This window comes from Lytechinus variegatus, chromosome 7 (assembly GCF_018143015.1).
Source record: "Lytechinus variegatus isolate NC3 chromosome 7, Lvar_3.0, whole genome shotgun sequence".
NCBI lineage: Eukaryota > Metazoa > Echinodermata > Echinoidea > Temnopleuroida > Toxopneustidae > Lytechinus > Lytechinus variegatus.
In genome coordinates, this window is record NC_054746.1 from 38,441,763 (window position 1) to 38,461,041 (window position 19,279).

Consider the following 19,279-nt stretch of genomic DNA (forward strand, 5'->3'; position numbering starts at 1 on the left):
AGTGTCAATCAAGAATGCAGAAGGTTCCATTTTTATAAATCTTTGGTATGATTCACCTGGGGATCAAACCCATGACTTTCTATTCATGAGGCGAATGTTTTACAACTGAGCTACCGGAAAAAGTTTAGAAACTTCTACTGAGCCACCATACCAAGTTTATTGTCACAATTTGATTAGGCTTAACTTGGATTTTCTAATACCGTGTTTACACATTGACTCGGCTCGGGTGTTGAATCCGCGAGCCGGGTTGAACACTGCGAAGAAGGGATCAGAGATCGCGTTTATACGTACATATAAAAAGGCGAGTTCAACACGGCTCGCGGATCTCGAACGGAAGAAGAATTATGACGTCGCAAATTAAACGCGGGAAATTCACCGCCGGAATCGAATCTTGTCCGTGCGAACAACAACAATGCCAAAAGTGAAAGCGCGCGCAGTGACCTGGTCAAGAGAGTTCGACACGGCTTTCTGTTTACACACGAAAAAATTGCCGAGTCTGACTCGGCTCACGGGTTGAAACCTCTGATTTTGGCGGATCAAAAAAGCTGTGTTCGACACGGCTCGCGGATCACACTGATCGCGTTTACACAGCATAAAATTGCCGTGTTGAGCACGGCTCGCGTGTCGAACCCCCGAGCCGTGTCACTGTGTAAACACGGTATTATTGAGCACAAGAAAGGGTCACCAGTCCTACATTAAATTGTGCGTAACTTTTGTACAGTTTATAAAACAACCCCAAACTTGTTTTTAAGTTGTTTCATTAAAGGTATTCTTCGAGCTGAAAATAATTAATAAACAGTAAAATTCAGTATTCACTGAGCAGAACGCTGAAATTTTCATCAAAATTTGATGACAAATAACAAAGTTATTGAATTTAAAACTTAAGCAATATTTTGTAATAACAGTAACATGCATGCCATCATGAATATTCAATACATGAAGGTGGGCTGATGATGTCATGTCTCCACTTTGTTTTTTCTTATGTTATTACAGGAAATTATTATTTTTATACATGTGTATATATGATATTTCTTCATTGTTGCAACTTCATGATGGTCTTGCACATTTTATCAGTTGTCAATCTTTTTTTATAAGTCTTTTTGGATAATATTTGAATAAATATGTTTTTATATTGTAGATACAAAAGAATATTTTTGCGGATATGACATCAGTGCGCTCATTGCATATATTCATGAACACATACATGGAGGAGCCATAGTGTAGTGGTTCCGACTCTCGCCTTGTAAACAGAGGGTCGTGTGTTCAAATCCCACCACGGTCTGGCGTCCTTTGGCAAGGCGTTAATCCACAGTTTGCCACTCTCGACCCAGGTGCTAAGTGGGTACCCGGTAGGATGTGCGTACATTGTAGCTTGTCCAGTACTGTGTGCGCCTCACTGGTGACTGACTGGAATACTCCCCAGGGAGTGGAGGATGTGCATACATTGCGTGCCGGAATGACTGATTGAATCGGATGACGGGGACAATAATATATTTGTAAAGCGCTTAGACACGTTGTTCCGATGTGTTAAGCGCTATAAAGAAGCGGAATATTATTATATTCATAGAATTGTTTCACTGAATTAATGCAAAACTTTAAAATATCGGAACATCAGTGTTCCGTGTTCATTGTGCAATTTTGTGCAATTTTGTTCAAATTTTCAGTGATTTGTTTGTCCAATTTTACTTTCTGTTCAAATTACATTTTTTTCATTCTGGAGTACCCCTTTAATGACTTTTACCTAAAAATAGGTTTCTCAATCATTTTGATTGTGTCACCTAAACCTGAAATGTTTTTGATGTTCAATGTTGATTGGTGGTTTTTACAGACTTCAAAATTATGTCTGAGAAAACAGGGAAAGTTATGTAATTGTTCTTCATAGTGTTGTGCCGAATTATGCACACTCATTGTCTTTACTGTATTGTTTTCTATCTTTTACAGATTTATATATGAAACAGAGCACTTTAATGGAGTTGGGGAATTATTAGAAATTCTGGGAAGGTAAGTTAGTGTGTATCAGAGACTGCTGTTAAACATTGATTCTTGGTGTTTGACATTAAAAAATCATTGCAGTAATAATGTGAATATTTTGTCAATTCAAATTCCTTGTATGAATTCAATAAACATGCAAAACCTAAATTGACTTGGGCTTTCAGAAAATGGAAAACAGAAACAAAGAATTTTAAGAACAGTCATGCAAATATCATTATACATTCTTGTTCTCTTGGGGTTTTTACAACACATGGCTTCTTATTCAAGTTTGATAATTTACATATGTCAATATTTTTGTATTACTAGTAAAATAAAAACCATTCTTAATGCAATGCTTATTAAAATCCTCTTAATGAGACAAAGCTTTTCCATATTGTAAAGGGTTCAGTGCTGTACGTTTATAGGACAGGTGCAAGGAAAGGGCAAAGGTTTAGTCTCATGAAGTAGACTTGTACTTTGCATCTATCCAGGGGCCCTGGGGCAGTTAAAGGCAGCTTGGCCGGGAAGGAGAAAGGAGCAGCATTGCTGGTAGACAGTCCGATTCATCACATTAGAAAACGGACACCCATTACTTGGCTCATGCTTGTCGGTCGGTCGCATAATTGAATGAAGGCAAAGCAAGGGGGAAGCATCTCTTCTGTGTATGCATAGACCAAGCTTTGATTACTTGTCTTACTGTCATGTGTGCCCCTTGCACCGTCGTGACTTGTTGACCGTACAAGTGAGCTGGCTGCTCTCTGCATACCCCAGCGTTTGACTTTATCCATCAGCATGCGTCTCAGTTAAATGATGATATATGCGTTTAGATTACTGGCAGTATTACGATTCCAATAGGATATGCTCAGACAAGCATTACACACAACCTGCTTGAATGTATTACTTCTTACCACAGTGCAGTGGAAGTGTGCTCATTTATGGCAAATTGCTGGGCCATTTAGATTTTATGCATGCCCTATCAAAATGATAGAGAGCGCTGATATATTATGCATTGATGTATGCACTGAAAATCATTAAGACCTTTGGAGACATATTATGGCAGTATGCACATACATTTATGTACATGTATGCTGTATGAAAAATATTAATAAAATTGTGTGATTCTAAACATTTTCTCTGTACTGATAGAGTGCATTTGAAAAAAAAATATTTACCTGTAAAATAGTTAGGACTGTGTAATGAAATAGAAGCAGATCAATATTGCAAAATAACTGCTATTTGTTTCACTGCCATGTACTTGTACACTGATAATATTTTCCTTGCAATAGAAAAAGTTGTATATTTAATGTAACGAAACCACTCAGAACTCAGCGATTTAGTGATATTATAGATAAAACTAAGCTCAATGTTACAATACCTGTACAAAATATGTGTCCTGCTTTCATACCTTATATATTCAACTGCACTGGTTGAAATGCTGTTTTTGTCTCACTTGCATAGCAGAGTGAGACTATAGGCGCCGCTTTTCCGACGACAGCGGCGTCAACATCAAATCTTAACCTAAGGTTAAGTTTTTGAAATGACATCATAACTTAGAAAGTATGTGGACCTAGTTCATGAAACTTGGCCATAAGGTTAATCAAGTATTACTGAACATCCTGCCTGAGTTTCATGTCACATGATCAAGGTCAAAGGTCATTTAGGGTCAATGAACTTAAGACCATGTTGGGGGAATCAACACCAAATCTTAACCCAAGGTTAAGTTTTTAAAATGTCATCATAACTTAAAAAATATTTGGACCTAGTTCATGAAACTTGGACACAAGGTTAATCAAGTATCACTGAACATCCTACATGAGTTTCACGTCACATGACCAATGTCAAAGGTTATTTAAGGTCAATGAACTTTAGCCGAATTGGGGGTATCTGTTGAATTACCATCATAACTTTGAAAGTTTATGGATCTGATTCATGAAACTGGGACATAATCAAGTGTCACTGAACATCCTGTGCAAGTTTCAGGTCACATGATCAAGGTCAAAGTCATTTAGGGTCAATGAACTTTGGCCAAATTGGGGGTATTTGTTGAATTACCATCGTTGAAACTATGTTGGTCTAGTTCATAAAACTTGGATATAACAGTAATCAAGTATCACTGAACATCCTTTGGGCAATATAGGTCACATGACCAAGGTCAAAGGTCAATGAACTTTGGCCATACTGGGGGTATCTGTTGAATTACCATCATAACTGAAAGTTTATCTGACTCATGAAACTTGGACATAAGAGTAATCAAGTATCACTGAACATCCTGTGCGAGTTTCAGGTCACATGATCAAGGTCATAGGTCATATAAGGATGATGAACTTTGGCCACGTTGGGGGAATTCGTTGAATTACCATCATATCTCTGTACTATTGGTCTAGTTCATAAAACTTGGAAATAAGAGTAACCAAGTATCACTGAACAGTTATAGTAGTTTTCAAAGTCGGCACTGCTGCTATATTGAATCGCGTGATGCAGGTGAGACCGCCAGAGGCATTCCACTTGTTAAAACATATTTCATCAAGATAGATTCCGTCAACTGAACCAGTATTTATTTCAACTTTGAATGGAAGACGTTTGGAAGATGAAGAGCTTTATATGCAAGTATGTGCAGTGCTATTGGCAGGCTGACATTTCTAAATTTTCTTTGTGAAGACTGATCAGTTTTGTGTTAAGTCTTCTTTCAAAAGTTATAAACATTCTTTAAAAGATTCTTCAAGATATACATGTAGTTCCTTACCCCTCTTTTGATATTATTGTTTGAATTAAAAAATGAAAATGATTTCCATAGGGCAGTTACCTTGTAATTTTCATTGACTTTGATGTTTATTTTCTTCGATTTTTCTTATTCTTAAATAGTAATATGCAATTTTATTTTATTTTTGCATAGCATTATCAACGGGTTTGCATTACCACTGAAGGCAGAACACAAGCAATTCCTTATCAAGGTTCTCATCCCATTACATAAAGTAAAATGTTTGGGTCTATACCATGCACAGGTAGGGAGAATTTTTTATCTTATCTGGATATTGTTTGATTGTAAAGCGTTGATGGTTTTATATATAAATGATGAACTCTTTATATAAACACATGAATTCTGAGATCAGGGCCCCCGTAACACGAAGGTTAGCGATTAATTGCAGATTTGACAGAACAATCCTGATTTGTTCCCACTGAGCAAAATGCGTATACAACGATCATCTTGGTAGGCCATTTCATTTAGCGATTAATCACTAACCTTTGTGTTGCGGAGCCCTGGTGCCCACTTCATAAACAGTTTACTGAAGATGGTTACATGACTTGGCAGTTAATCAAAGTCATGATTTCCATGAAAGTTGCTAGAGTTGTATGTCTTTTATGAAAAAGTGCTGATAACTCAAAAACTATGATTTTCAAAGTTTGAATTCATTGTCATATGAATAAAAGTTTATCATGAAATGTGCGTTGTGTGAAAGATGCGATCTACAGTAACATCAAATATTTATACTAGGTAATTTATTATTATAACATCAAAATCGAAATAGTTGGGTCGCTAACAAAGTTTTCTTTCATTTAGGGCCATTAAACCATTTCTTATATGAAATGAAACAAAATTTCTGGACACGATCTTCAATTTATAGCTTTAACAAAACTTCATTTAGATTGATATAATATTGTTCTTAGTAATGACCCTTTACCTGAGCTTTGGACTTGCTTTAACTTTAAATCCAAAATTGCATTATCAGTCCATATTCTTGTTAAATCTGTGCTTTACACTTTAGGTAGTTAAATATGTCAAAACATGTTTTATGCTGGACTAAATCCTCAATGTTTACTGGACTTCTCAGACTCCATGCTCATGCTTGAATGGCCAAGTAAACCATTGTACCTTGCATTTCCACATTTTCCGTTGTATATTTGAGTATCAAAGCATGTTAGGCCCCTATCAGATGCCTTTATTGAAATTTGTCCCATTTGATTCCCTGCAGTATATCAATTACATATATAAACCATGGTTTAAATTTAAACCAGAGTTCAGAGTAGCAACCTCTGAAATTATTACAGATACGACTTTTCTTCATATAAATCTGCAGGGAAATCCCCCCCAAAACTAGTCAAATAACCAAACTTTATGTAGTTTTATTTTAAAGTATGTTACAATACAACACACACAATTTAAAGAAAGGTTTCAGAAGTCAGAACCTTCCTCTTTTTTGTCTGTATCTATCATAAAACTTACAGATGAAATATCATGGAATGGTAAAATGTTTTGGGTCTGGATTTGGGCATTCATTCAAGCATTGATTTTCCCCATTCAATAACACCAGTATTTTTGCTGACAGAACTGATTTACTCACGTAATTGGATAATGTCTATAGTGGGTGTCAACCTGTCTTGTTCTTGAATATCATATGACATGTACATTTTATTTATATCATATATCTTAACTTGTGTTTGTGTCATGTGATTGATATTATTATTTTTTTAGAGAGAAGGCATAGTGTTCACATTTATTTGAATTGGCTTGTAAATTACTTCAATGGGAAAAGTAGAAATGACAATACTAATAATTGCTGGTAGTGGATAAACTTCAAAACAATACTACATAGATTTGACATTTTAAACTCAGCTATTGATATATTTATAGCTTGTTTGTTTATAAAAGTTTGTTTGATATTCTGAATACCAGGTAATATATTTATGATTTATATCAACAATAATGACATCTTGAGTGGATAAACATTATTGTGAGCTTGCAAAAAATGAATTTATGTGTACTGGTGTGTATCCTACAGTCATGATTTTATATTCATGAGAAGATGGAAAATAAATTTTGAATACCTAGAATGATGAATCCCATATTACTTTTGATTATGTAATACCTTGAGTCCATGTTTGTTTCAATATTTCACCTGTGAAGATGGACCACAGGTATGAAATGTCATCTGAACTTGGTTTAGCTAATTGACCGCCAAAAATAAAGCCAAGTGCGTCATCCAACAGCTTGAGTTTTCAATCAGGCGATGGGTTAGAACATTTAATTGCTCGCTTAAGATTCAGGGAATCTTACCAGATGTTTTCCCCATTGGCCCCTGCAGTACTGCTTGTGGTAGATCATTTTCTTTACTATCCATGTCGCATTGATGTCTGTAAACATTAGCAAGGTGCACATAGTCTTGTGAATGGTGCGTTCTCTCAGCCAGAGCAGTTGGTGTTTACTCTGCGAAGGAAGCCGCCTGACACGTGAGAGGCCTGCATTTGCGTGTGTGCCGAGAATGACATGTTATAACGCCAGTGGGGTGGGACTGGGGGAAGGAACAGTGAACTGTCGCTGTGCATATTTTGACATTTATCTGTGAGGACGCCTGGTGTATTGACAGTGCAAAATGGAGACTGTTTCCCGGAGAAGTTCCTTGTAGTGCAGAGAACAAAAGAGCAATGGAATTGACCTCAGATGGTCAGCTTCCTTCCTGTATTTAATATGAATAAATTATGAATTTGAGCTATTATTGTTGGAATATGCTTGCATTGTTTCATTTTGATAAAAGGCAGGAGATACTGATGAGTGAGAGAGAGAGAGAGATGGTGAGAGAAAGAAAGGGATAGTTGATGGTGATGATGATGATGATATGATGTGGTTACAGGTAACTGCATTTTGTTGATTGCATAGCTTGCCTGTGAAGCATTGACACATCTCCAACTTGTCTCATACATGTAGTTGTAAAATTTATTATATATATATGTAGATCACAGAAGAATGAGATGAAACATTATTTAATTACTGGGTCTTATATACCTCAATAGTTTCAATATTGAAAGTGTAATACCAGCAAGATATTTCATTTATTTAAAAACAAGCAAAGTACATGTAGGTGACCAAGTTCATTTCAGGGGTCCCTCATCTCTATGCTTCCTATGCCTTGATGTGCAGCCTTTAAACCACAGTGCTGTAAATAATACATCAAGCGATTGTCCCCATTATGTGGCTGGGTAATGCACACAGGGTATTTCTCTAGCATCTGGTTGATTAGACACGATCTAGGATGCTTGTACCCCAGGATGCATCCTAGAACGTGAGTGAACTGTGTGAGAGAATCGGGATGGATCTTTATCCATCCCATACACTCTATGCATCTTTAATATCACATGTCCTGTCTATCACTATTTTAAGTTGTGTATTACCATACAATTTATCTGGTTGTTTACAAAGAAATTCATCTTGAACGAAACCAACTTGCTCTCATTCAGAATAATGTAGATGTAATAGTAACTGCAAGAATTCTCTTTGAACGGGACACTTACATAGTGTAATTCATGATATTAATATCATTACTGTATGGAGCTCCAGGAGGCAAATGAATTAATCTGTAGGATTCATCTCCCTTCTTGTTTCAATCACACTTGATGTGTAAGAATGTAAATTTGCTGCTAATCATGGAGCATGCTGAGTGCCTCACATCAATTTACTATTCCACCCAATGAACAAGTGATGACAGTTGGCTGAAGATTCCATCCATTCACTCCCGTGGGACAATCCCATTGTTATCATTCCATCTTTACATGTGATGGTATAAATAACATGTTCATGTTTGCCGTTTCCTCTTAGGCCTGTAGCTGATGGATGTTTGTTTGTATCATGATATTTTCTTTCAATCTTGTATTAATGTTAATCCAGTGATCATACACAATTTTGAAGTTATCCTTTGAGACATGTTCTTTGAATGTTGTATTTGATTGTCTCGTGCTTTGACCTTTGTAAAATGTCTTCTCTGCTCAAATTTTCTCCATGTAAAAATGCGACGTTGTAAAGAAGTATGTATGTATCACAAAAGTAATCTATTCAACAAATGTTTTGTATGTTTATTTTGGTATCAAAATGTGCCCTCAAAAATATTGTTTCATATATTTAAGTGGTTTCCTCATCAATATGTTTTCCAATGATTTTGCTTCTTTTTCAGTTGGCATACTGTGTGGTGCAATTCCTGGAGAAAGATTCAGCTCTTACAGAACAGGTATGGTGTCATTTCTAAATAACATTTTAGACCCTGTTTTCATCTACATCCTTAAACTAGTTTAGTGGCAACTAGTTTGACTTGTAATAGGAACACCCAAAGCGGTCTTGGAAGCAATCTTAGACATTCTTACAAACCAGTTTGGAAAACCGCATGGCTTTGTTAAACTGGTTTAAGCGTAGATGAGGTTGCGACCATTCTTCGAGAAGTGATCTTCGCATGGAAGTACGAGAGTGTGCATGTTTGGCACGCTACTCAGTACACACACTATGTAGAGTGCCCATGCTGCCGTTTCTAATTCCGTGCTAAACTTGTGACTCCACTGACCGAGAGTGTGCCCATAGCAACATGACCACTTTGCGTGAAGTGGTTCTGGAAACCAGTTTTGGAGATGGTGATGAGGACGCTAACAAAGTGATTTAAAACCGGATTTAAAGAAACCAGTTTAAGAACATAGATGAGAATGTGGTCTTCAGAGTTATTGCTCATTGAATTATATGAGATTTTAATACAGATTACAAGCATATAATTACCATTTGTGAAGGTGACATGGCAACGATTTAATTTCTTTTCAATCTTCCCTACGTCAGTGAGTAAAAAGTCCTGTATATGTTTCAAACAGGGTCCTATTGTGGCACTTTTTTCAAGACGAAAACAATTTTCTATCCATGTAACCTATCTATCGGTGGGTTTGCACATAGAAATGTTTCAATAAGAAAAAAATTATATGAATTATTGAGAGTCTGCTTTATTTTCCCAAAGCATGCATCAAAGTTTTTTTTTGTAAACAGTCCTTCACGTTTATTATTTCGTGGAGCTCAATAAATCGCTCTCCTTATTTTTTTGGGGAGCTCAATTGAGCTTCTCAGAATCGCTCTCCTTGAGGAGCTCAAATCAATTCAATACAATGCATGTATGATAAATTGTAGATTTTTCGTAACATCGTATATGCAATAGCTGTGTAGCTATTAATCAATCTGTGGTAAAACTAGGCCTGGGTCAATACGTTTACAAAATATCGCTCCTGCAAAAAAAAAAAAAATAAATAAAAAAATTGCTAAAATTTCACATTGTACGTCTTTAAATCTGACTCTGATTTGAACTTACTCTCGGTAAATATTGTAGTCCCACATGTAGACTTCAATGGTTTTGCCATGAAAATCTGCATATGGGACTATAATAATTACCGAGTTCAAATCAGAGTCGGAAAAGAGGTGAATATTCTTTATTTTTCTGATAGTTTTCAACTAATTCAAAATAATTTCAAGGAATTATGGAAAATAGATGGCCATTTCATGGATTTAAAGATGTAAAATGTGACATTTTAGCAATTTTTTTTTGGGGGGAGCGTGATTTTTTGCTCTCCTTTAGCGCGATCGCGCTCCTCAAAAATGAAGGTCTGTAAACATATCATGTTCTTGAGATATGCTATTGTGCATGGACGGGTATAAGATCAAAAAGATAGAGGAAACTATATACTGCATATTCATACCAGAAGCATCACCCAAGTCCTTATCAGATACTCTTTGCTCTTAATACAGTAGTGCCTGAATGCTGTTTGAGATCTGAAAAACAGAATCTTTAGATTTGTCTTCTTTCAAAGGAGATGAAAGGGTATATGCCCTTGTGGAATACTAGTATTTGTCTTTCATTGAAAGGTCATACATACAGAGATGGGGAGACCTAGGAGTAGAATGCAAGGAGCAGAAAATGATAGATGTAAACAGGGCTCCATTTCCCTGCATATATTGTGGTTGAAATGTGAGTTTAATTACATTTGCCATGGCATCATGGAAGAGACCCCAAGAGGGTTTCTTGTCTGTCAGTAATTTGATCCATAATTCCAAGATGTAACTGGCACAGTCAACATAAATTATGCAAGGAGATATATGGCAAAGTGAAATAGTTATGAAATCACCTTCATTGCTTCACAAATAGACCTTGCATGACCAATTTTTAATTGATTACGTATCCAGGGGCTAGATACACATTTTTACAGTGAATAAGTTTTATACAGTGCGTCCCACAAAAGAGGAAACCCGTTTTCAGAGATAGATTTCATGATTATTAAATATGTTTTTACTATAAATTTGATACTCATGAAAAGAGTGGAATCTCATCTCTAATTTGAAACTAACAGCTTAGCAAATTGTTCACACATGGCAGATTACAAATAATAAATACTGAGGCATATCAGAAGCCATTTGCACAGAAACTCGCGTGTGAGTCTGAATCTGTTTTCATTTAGGATAAGTGAGAGAATCTACAAGAGAAATGCTAATGAGTCGATCATCAAATAAGCAAGTTGGTCATATTACAGAATACAGACCAATCTTCTCCAATTTTTCTGCGCAACCTGGTTTGACATTAAAATTTCAAACTGGTTTTGCTTGTTAATACGGGAAGTGTTCATCTCATATTAGGTATCAAAGTAAAGAGGAATAATTTAATTATATGATTATGTAAATTAGATATCATAGTTCATTTGCATTTGAAGAAAAGAAATACATGAGAATCCGGGTTTCCTTTTTTCTGAGATGGTCTGTATTGAGGCCTGTGACTGAAATTACACATAATAATAATAGCGGCATATTTACCCAGGGTAGCCACTTCAGTTCCGAAAACTGTTCTCCCAGCGGGCCCTGCTATTATTACCCCGGCTTTAGCACGGCTACCTTGATCGGGCGCTCGAGCATTCGAGGAATTTCTTCCTACCGGGTACCCATTCACCTCACCTGGGTCGAGTGCAGCACAATGTGGATAAATTTCTTGCTGAAGGAAATTACGCCATGGTCGGGATTCGAACCCACGACCCTCTGTTTCAAAGTCCGAAGACTAATCTACTGGGCCACAACGCTCCACACATCAATTAAGTGTTGAAAACTTCAGTACTAAAATGGGAGTATAATGTGAATCATGTTGTTCTTCAAAATAACCTTTTACCCTTTTTAGACAGGCTAAAATTTCCTTAACCCTGTACTATTGGTGGGGCTAAATGGCAATTTAGCCCCACCTATAGTACGGGGTTAAGCTTAGCCCACTTTCGTTTTACACAGCGTTTTTGCAAAGTGGGCTAACCCGACCTATAGTACGGGATTATTTGGCCCTGCAAAAAAGCAGGGTTATCCCACCAATTGCGGTGCTAAGAGCAATAGTACGGGGTTAAGATCGCATGTGTAAAACGAAAGTGGGCTAAGCTTAACCCCGTACTATAGGTGGGGCTAAATAGTACGGGGTTAAGGAAATTGTAGCGTGTGTAAAAAGTGTACGAGTGAAGTACTTGTACTACGAATGATCGACAAAATCCACTAGTCCGGGGTTAGCGAGTTTCGTGTGTAAAAAGCAAGCATTCCTTATCCGGGGTTAGCAATAACAATTTGGCATGTGTGAAAAGGAAAAAAAAATAGTACGGGGTTAAGGATAGTACGGGGTTAGCGATAGTCCGGGGTTAAGAAAATCCTGTGTAAAAAGGGCATTTGTGTTTGGCATGTGTCTCAATACTTTTGTTTAATGACAGACCATTGCTATTCCTTTGAGAAAACTTTAAAGGTCCCTTGCTAATTTAAAATTTCAGTGAAAATATCTCAGCATTTCAAGAAAATTTATTACTCTTTACATTCTATAGGGTACTTCACATAATGACGGCATTGTGACGTAAATGGCTACTACCATTCCTGAGATTTATGTGGCAGCTGAGAATCACGGAATGGTCACTACATTTTACTGCAAATATTTTCAACATGTTGCAGTCACTTGCATGTGTAGATATATTATTGGTACATGTAGACTTTTGAAATATCACATTTCTTTTTCTGGTAAAGATACCTGAAATGAAAAAGGGAAATTTACCCCTCATAAATGCCAACCAACCATACAGGCACTCTTATACACACAACACCAGAATGGTGGCATCAGTGAGCTAAATGTCTCTATACACATTAGCTATCTCCAAAGGGCTACATGTAAAATGCACACCACACTGTAAATGCGTAGATGCATGCATGCATCAAATGCTCAATGGTGCACATATGTATATGGTGCCGGAATCTGTGTGTCGGTCAAATTAGTGCCAACGTGCTACAGCTCGGCCTGTGTTATTGCATTCACAATTCAAGCGAGAATCAATACTGTTGCCAGAGGGGGAGATGTCATGTGCATCTCTTGTTGAGGCACAAGCTCTTACAGCTTATTTTTTTGCCTATTTTTAATATGGCTGTAGTGAAATTGGTTCAGTTTCATCTTGATTGAATACCATTATGAGGGAAAGAAAATACAAAGTGAATATCAATATCAAATAATGCATTATTTACCCATAATACTGACCATCATGTGATGAATGGAGGCAAAAACATGGGATCTGCCTACCACCTTTGGGATGGGGGGGAGTGCTGAAGTGCATTAAACTTGATCTTACATAATAACTAATTAGGCCTATGTCATGTTCTTACGAATCACTTGTGAAATCAATAGAAAAATAAAAAAGATAGTAAAAGGAAGAACCATTATTCAGTCCAAACACCCACTGACTCAGGATAGTTTTGGTGGATCATACTGCTTCCTCAGTTTTTAACCAATGCTCCTAAAATTTGGCACAAACAATGGTCTTTATGGTAAAGACATGCATGACCCATATTCCCAATGTGTTTGAAACAGGGGGAGGGGGGATCTATCACCTTCAGTGATATTTCACTCAGGCCTGGTCTCACTGGCAGACGGACATGAAACGTATTCATAACGGATATAGTGGACAAGCAAAATTTCAGGGTGGCTCCATCTATTTTCATATGCTCCAGACAATGTACAGAATGGCGAACAATAAAATCACAGTGAATTGATGCTCGATGGATATAGAGCATATGAAACATGCACGCAAAGAGTACACAACGGATGCATTATAACGTTTTCCAACTGATGGCAAGATTTTTTTCCCATTTCACATCCTCTCTGTATCTGTAAGTGCAGTGGGACTGAGCCTTTAGATCATGGTTGTTTGGTTTTTTCCACCCAAAGCAGTGCTCATAATGAGATGCAAACTGAAGTGCTCTGTCCAGCCTTTATAATCCCACCTTATAAAGGCATTTGACTTGATATGACAACTGGTCCAGAAACCTATGGCTTTTAATAGGTGCTTAGCAACTAATAATGGATTGGCTATTGCCTCATTAGTGAATACAGGAATCGACATTATTGTGCTGTCCATTTGTTTGGAATTGAGTGACAATAATTTTCATGAAGTGTATACTCCTAAATTGACAAATCATGTATACAATTTATTTCCTTCATCTACTTTCAGATTCATATTCCATAATTTGATCACAGATATGTTCTCCTGTATTTGACTTGTGGAAATGGGCTCTATGTAATTCAGTGGAAGTATACAGGAATTATTTTGACACTTCCTATTAATAGCAGTGTAAATGGAGTAGATTAACGTTACATGAAGTCCAAAAGTCCTAACCTGACTATCATAAAGTCTAATGAATTTTATATCATATAAAAGAGAAAAGTATAGTTTGTTTTTCACCTTGTTGCAAACTATGAATATTCATGCATGAGTGATCATACTTGCATGTACCTGTGAGTGCGATAATGCATATTTTAAAAACATTCTGTGATCAATAAAGCGTAACTTATACCCTTTTCATAACCTATCCTCCAATTAGCCGCCTAAGAGTAATGCGGATAATTCAATAAAAATTGCGTTCACAAACTCCGAAAATAAGCCGCATTATTTTTATGAGCGCTCGTCCTGAAAAAGGCGAATAATCGTCATGACAACTGGACACGCCCCCTCCGATGCGGTTGTGTTGGGAAAGGGTGACCTTGTGACCGCACCATGGCAATTATCCGCATTATTTGGAAATGCATTCATAAACTCAAAATCTTGTCCTGATGCTGCTATTATGCGGATAATAGCAGCATCAAAATAATGCGGAGTACTCTTGTCCTCCTCCAATTTTACGACCAAATTATGCTGCTATTAGCCGCATAATTGGGTTTATGAAAGGGGTATTACAGTTGCAATACTGCGATTAATTATTTCTTTTTCTTTCCAAGCGATGATATGATATGCTTTCATTTTGTATACATTTCTTAGTATTTTAAGCTTTTCTCTGTGCGATATTATTACAAATATAATGGTGCTGACCATTCTTTTAATATGATAGTTCATCGTCCATTATTACTCAATTGCACAAATGATAATTCGGTTGACTACATGATAGATGCATTAGACCTCAGAGTAAATATATTCATCCCATAATGACTGATGTGATGTTTGGATATGATTAGTGATAACAGAATAAAGTTTAAAAAACCCTCTAAAAATGTCCCTCTTTTAATAGTTGACAAAGGAAGTAGACATTTTATAATCCACCTCTAAAAAAATTTCAGGGTGTTACATAAGCACTTGACCGATTGCCCAGGGCAAGTAAAAGTCGGGCAAGTGTTTTGAAGTAAACACCAAAATTACTTGCCTGAATTGGGCAAGCAAAATTCACACAGTAGAAAGAAAAATTCTCACAGTAGAATTACCAAAATTAGGGTCGATATGATATTGACCCTAATTTGGGCCATGGCAGGCAAGATGAAATCACTTTGGAAAAAGATATGCAATATTCAGTTCATGTGATTATAAAACCGCGAAACTAAGCTTACACAAAACTTTCTTTTGAACAGGTTAAACTTTTTTTTCAAGTGAAATAGATTTTTGGGCAAGTGTATTCCAACAATTTGAAAATTTACTTGCCTGACCGGGCAAGTGCTTCTAAAAAGTTATGTAGCACCCTGAATTGTCTTTGTTTAAAAGCAGTTTAATACAATGGAGGGGTATTTCCATATAACCCAAGGCCATTAGCTATATGCCTGTTTACAGCTTTAGTGTCAAGTTCACTTCAAATATTCAAGTGGTAGATTGGTTAATCAATACATGTATTTGTCACTTTGTTTTTCAAGGTCAAAACTTTAAACAGGATTGGGTTCTAATGTAATCTAGTTGCAGGAAAATAAACAAATCACCTGCATAGAATTTCATTGTATAGGTGAGATAAGATTGAATGAAGGAAGACAAGCCGAATTAGGAACATTTTATCATGTATATTTGAAATATTTACATGTATGAGTATGACAAATAAATACTCGTGTTTTGTAAAGAAAAATAATTGAATAGAGAATAAGATAATAGTTTACAGTCACAGGCAATTTGGAAATTTACCTCATAGGAATGTTTCTAAATGTTGAATTTTATTAGTTCTCTTTGATCCTGTTCCTAATGTCAATATATTACTATGAAAGACAGAGTACTGAAGATTTAAGATTATTCATTTAGTTTTTTGCCATTTCCTTTGGTGATTGATTAAAAAATAAATAAAATAAAGCGTGGTTAAGTTAGCTGAATCATGACTTTTAGCAAGAAATTTACATCTATATTGTTTCATTGCTTTTTTAGTTCCAGATAATTCATTGGCCCCTAAGCATTTCTGAAAAAAGAAGATCTTTTTAAATAAATTTCCTATGGAATTTCATTTGACAATATAGTACAAAGTTCATTATCATTGTATAAATTGGTGTCAGTTCCTTTTATTGGAGTGCAGTAGTATATGTAATGTGTATCGAAACATAATTTTATGAGAAGAAATGCTGTTTTGAATATGAAAGGCAGAAGATTGTTCCTCATATCGAATTGCAATGAGGCCTAAAGAATCAGTCAGAATAAATTGATCACTGCCTATGTACAGTATGAATGGAAAATGAGTTGGGTTGGATCTTTCTCTCTGTTTCTCTTTTATGAAATACTGTACAATACACATACTCTAGGTTTTGAAAAGTGAGCTTTACGAGGGGATTTTCCTTAAAATTCCCTACTAGTGATTCCTTGTAGCTTCATATTTCATCTATGAAAGATCAAAGAAAGAAATTCATGATTAACCACAAGCAATCTTGATCATCTTTCCACTAAGTGCTTGATTGGACTTGATTATAAAGATGTGTGGCATTCCTTTAAGTGGGTTTCTCCAATTTTGTATGCAGTGAAACTTAATAGTCAACCCTCTAGAATCAGTCGCTAGCTTTTTTATATTCATTGTCTTCAATTGAGCTCACTGCTGAGCACAGTCAGTCTCAGTTCAGAAATGGTGGTATTCAGAGAAATGCAAAGAAAGGAAAAGAGGGAAGGCAGCCATAAAATTCACTACTTCAGTCTGTCATTTCATATGTACACTGATGCAGTCATAAGAATTCAAAGGAGTTTTATTTTATTTTTTTTCATTGAAATAATCTTTTAATATTTGTAATTATATGTTCTATTTGCAATTATTTCAAAGCACTTTACACAAACTAACACAAAATTATAATTACAAGATTAGTATACATGAATATTTACTTGTACGCGACATCAAAATTATTCATTACATCTCCCATTTATACTAAAATACATGAATCAATGCTCTTTTACATTTGCTCCCATTAAGTTACATGTATGTACTGATTTAATATCTCTTGGGATATTTCAAATCTATATCAATATTCCAGGGTTTTTTTTTTAGTGGTTCAATGTATGAATGGGTACATTTCTTCACCATCTTTACATGATGTAATATATACTATCACTTAAAAGCTCCCACCCAATTCTATTCTATCTGTGTTTGTCTTTCTGCAGGTTGTAACTGGATTACTAAAATATTGGCCAAAGACATGTAGTGCAAAAGAGGTGAGTTTCCATTTTTTTTAAAGTTTGCATGTTAATTAAATGAAAATAATTGACTAAATTTAATAGACTACCTCTAATCTTTGGTAGTTTTTGTCCTGCCTGCATAGCAGAGCGAGACTATAGGTGCCGCTTTTCAGACTGCGAAGTCGGCAGCATCGTCAACATTAAAATCTCTACCAAGATTTAGTTTTTGAAATGTCATCATAAAGTGTATAGACCTAGTACATGAAACTTGGATTGAAGGGTAATCAATTATTACTGAACATCCTGCTTGAGTTTCTGGTGGGTGTTTCATAAGGCCGTTCTTAAAGATAAGAACGACTTTAAGAACGACTGGTGATCCTTTTTTGGGGGGTAAATGGTATACACCATAGGCGATGGTTTAGCGATCACCAGTCGTTCTTAAAGTCGCTCCTAACTTATGAACAGCTTTATGAAACGGATCCCAGGTCACATGACCAAGGTCAAAGGTCATTTAGGGTCAAAGATTTTAGACCATGTTAGGGGATTCAATATTGAAATCTTAATGAAGATTAAGTTTTTGGAAATGTTGTCATAACTTAGAAAGTGTATGGATCTAGTTCATGAAACTATGACATAAGGGTAATATTGTATCACTGAAGATCCTGCGCTGTCTGAGTTTCAGGTCACATGACTGAGGTCAAAGGTCACTTAAGATCAACAAACTTTGACCATGTTGGGGGTATTTTTAGAATTGTCATCCTAACTTTGTGAAATTTTGTGGGTCTAGTTCATGAAACATAGACATAAGAGCAATTAAGTATTCCTGAACATCCTGTGTGAGTTTCAGGTCACATGACCAAGGTCAAAGGTCATTTAGGGTCTATGAACTTTGATAATATTAGGGGTATTTGTGGAATTGTCCTAACTTTTAAAGTTTATGGATCTAGTTCATGAAACTTTAAACATAAGAGCAACCATGTATCCTTGAATATCATGTGTGCATTTTAGGTCACATGACCAAGATCAAAGGTCATTTAAGGTCAATGAACTTTGGTCGTGTTGGGGGTATTCGTTGAATTGGCATCATGACTTAAAAAGTTTATGGATCTACACATGTTGTTCATGAAACATAGACTTAAGGGTTATAAAGTATGGTTTTCACACGTCTTATATGATTATTGTCAGAAGGTGGGTCTTCATCATCTCGAGCTTGAAGAATAGCGCGCTAATGTGGGATCAGAGAAATAAGCCCGAAGTCAGTGGGAGTGTGCGATCCCGTCTTCACCAGCTCGAGCTTCACCTTGCTTCAGCTCGCTCGAGTTTAAGCCCGAAACTGGCGCATGTGCGCTTCAAAGGAACAAGCGCGCGGTTTTAAAATTTTACCGCGCCAACATTTGGACCGTCTGCGTACGTACGTGTTGCAATTGAAGCGCAGGCCAGCGATCGATCGCGGCTGGTACGTATAGTATGCATATGCTAATGGTGCATGCAACTAGCGCCCCAGCCAGCCGCGGCCGGGCCAGCGTACTGTACTGAGCTGAGCTAGCTGTCTAGTCTGTACGTACCGCGGTACCTAGCTACATGTAGTATAGTATGCAGTGCAGTATAAAGCTATTTTGGAAATTACTGCGAGTTATTACTC

The 19,279-nt window shown here is 36.4% G+C and overlaps 1 protein-coding gene across 2 annotated transcripts in view; it reads left to right on the plus strand.

Annotated features, from left to right (window-relative positions):
- Positions 1-19,279, plus strand: part of LOC121419222 (serine/threonine-protein phosphatase 2A 56 kDa regulatory subunit epsilon isoform-like) — a 79,776-nt gene that overhangs the window by 47,244 nt on the left and 13,253 nt on the right. For both annotated transcript variants that reach the window (XM_041613580.1, XM_041613581.1), the window contains 4 exons: positions 1,942-2,001; positions 4,865-4,973; positions 8,913-8,966; positions 17,623-17,673. In XM_041613580.1, coding sequence (XP_041469514.1) covers positions 1,942-2,001; positions 4,865-4,973; positions 8,913-8,966; positions 17,623-17,673 — 274 coding nt within the window. The remainder of the gene's footprint in view (positions 1-1,941; positions 2,002-4,864; positions 4,974-8,912; positions 8,967-17,622; positions 17,674-19,279) is intronic.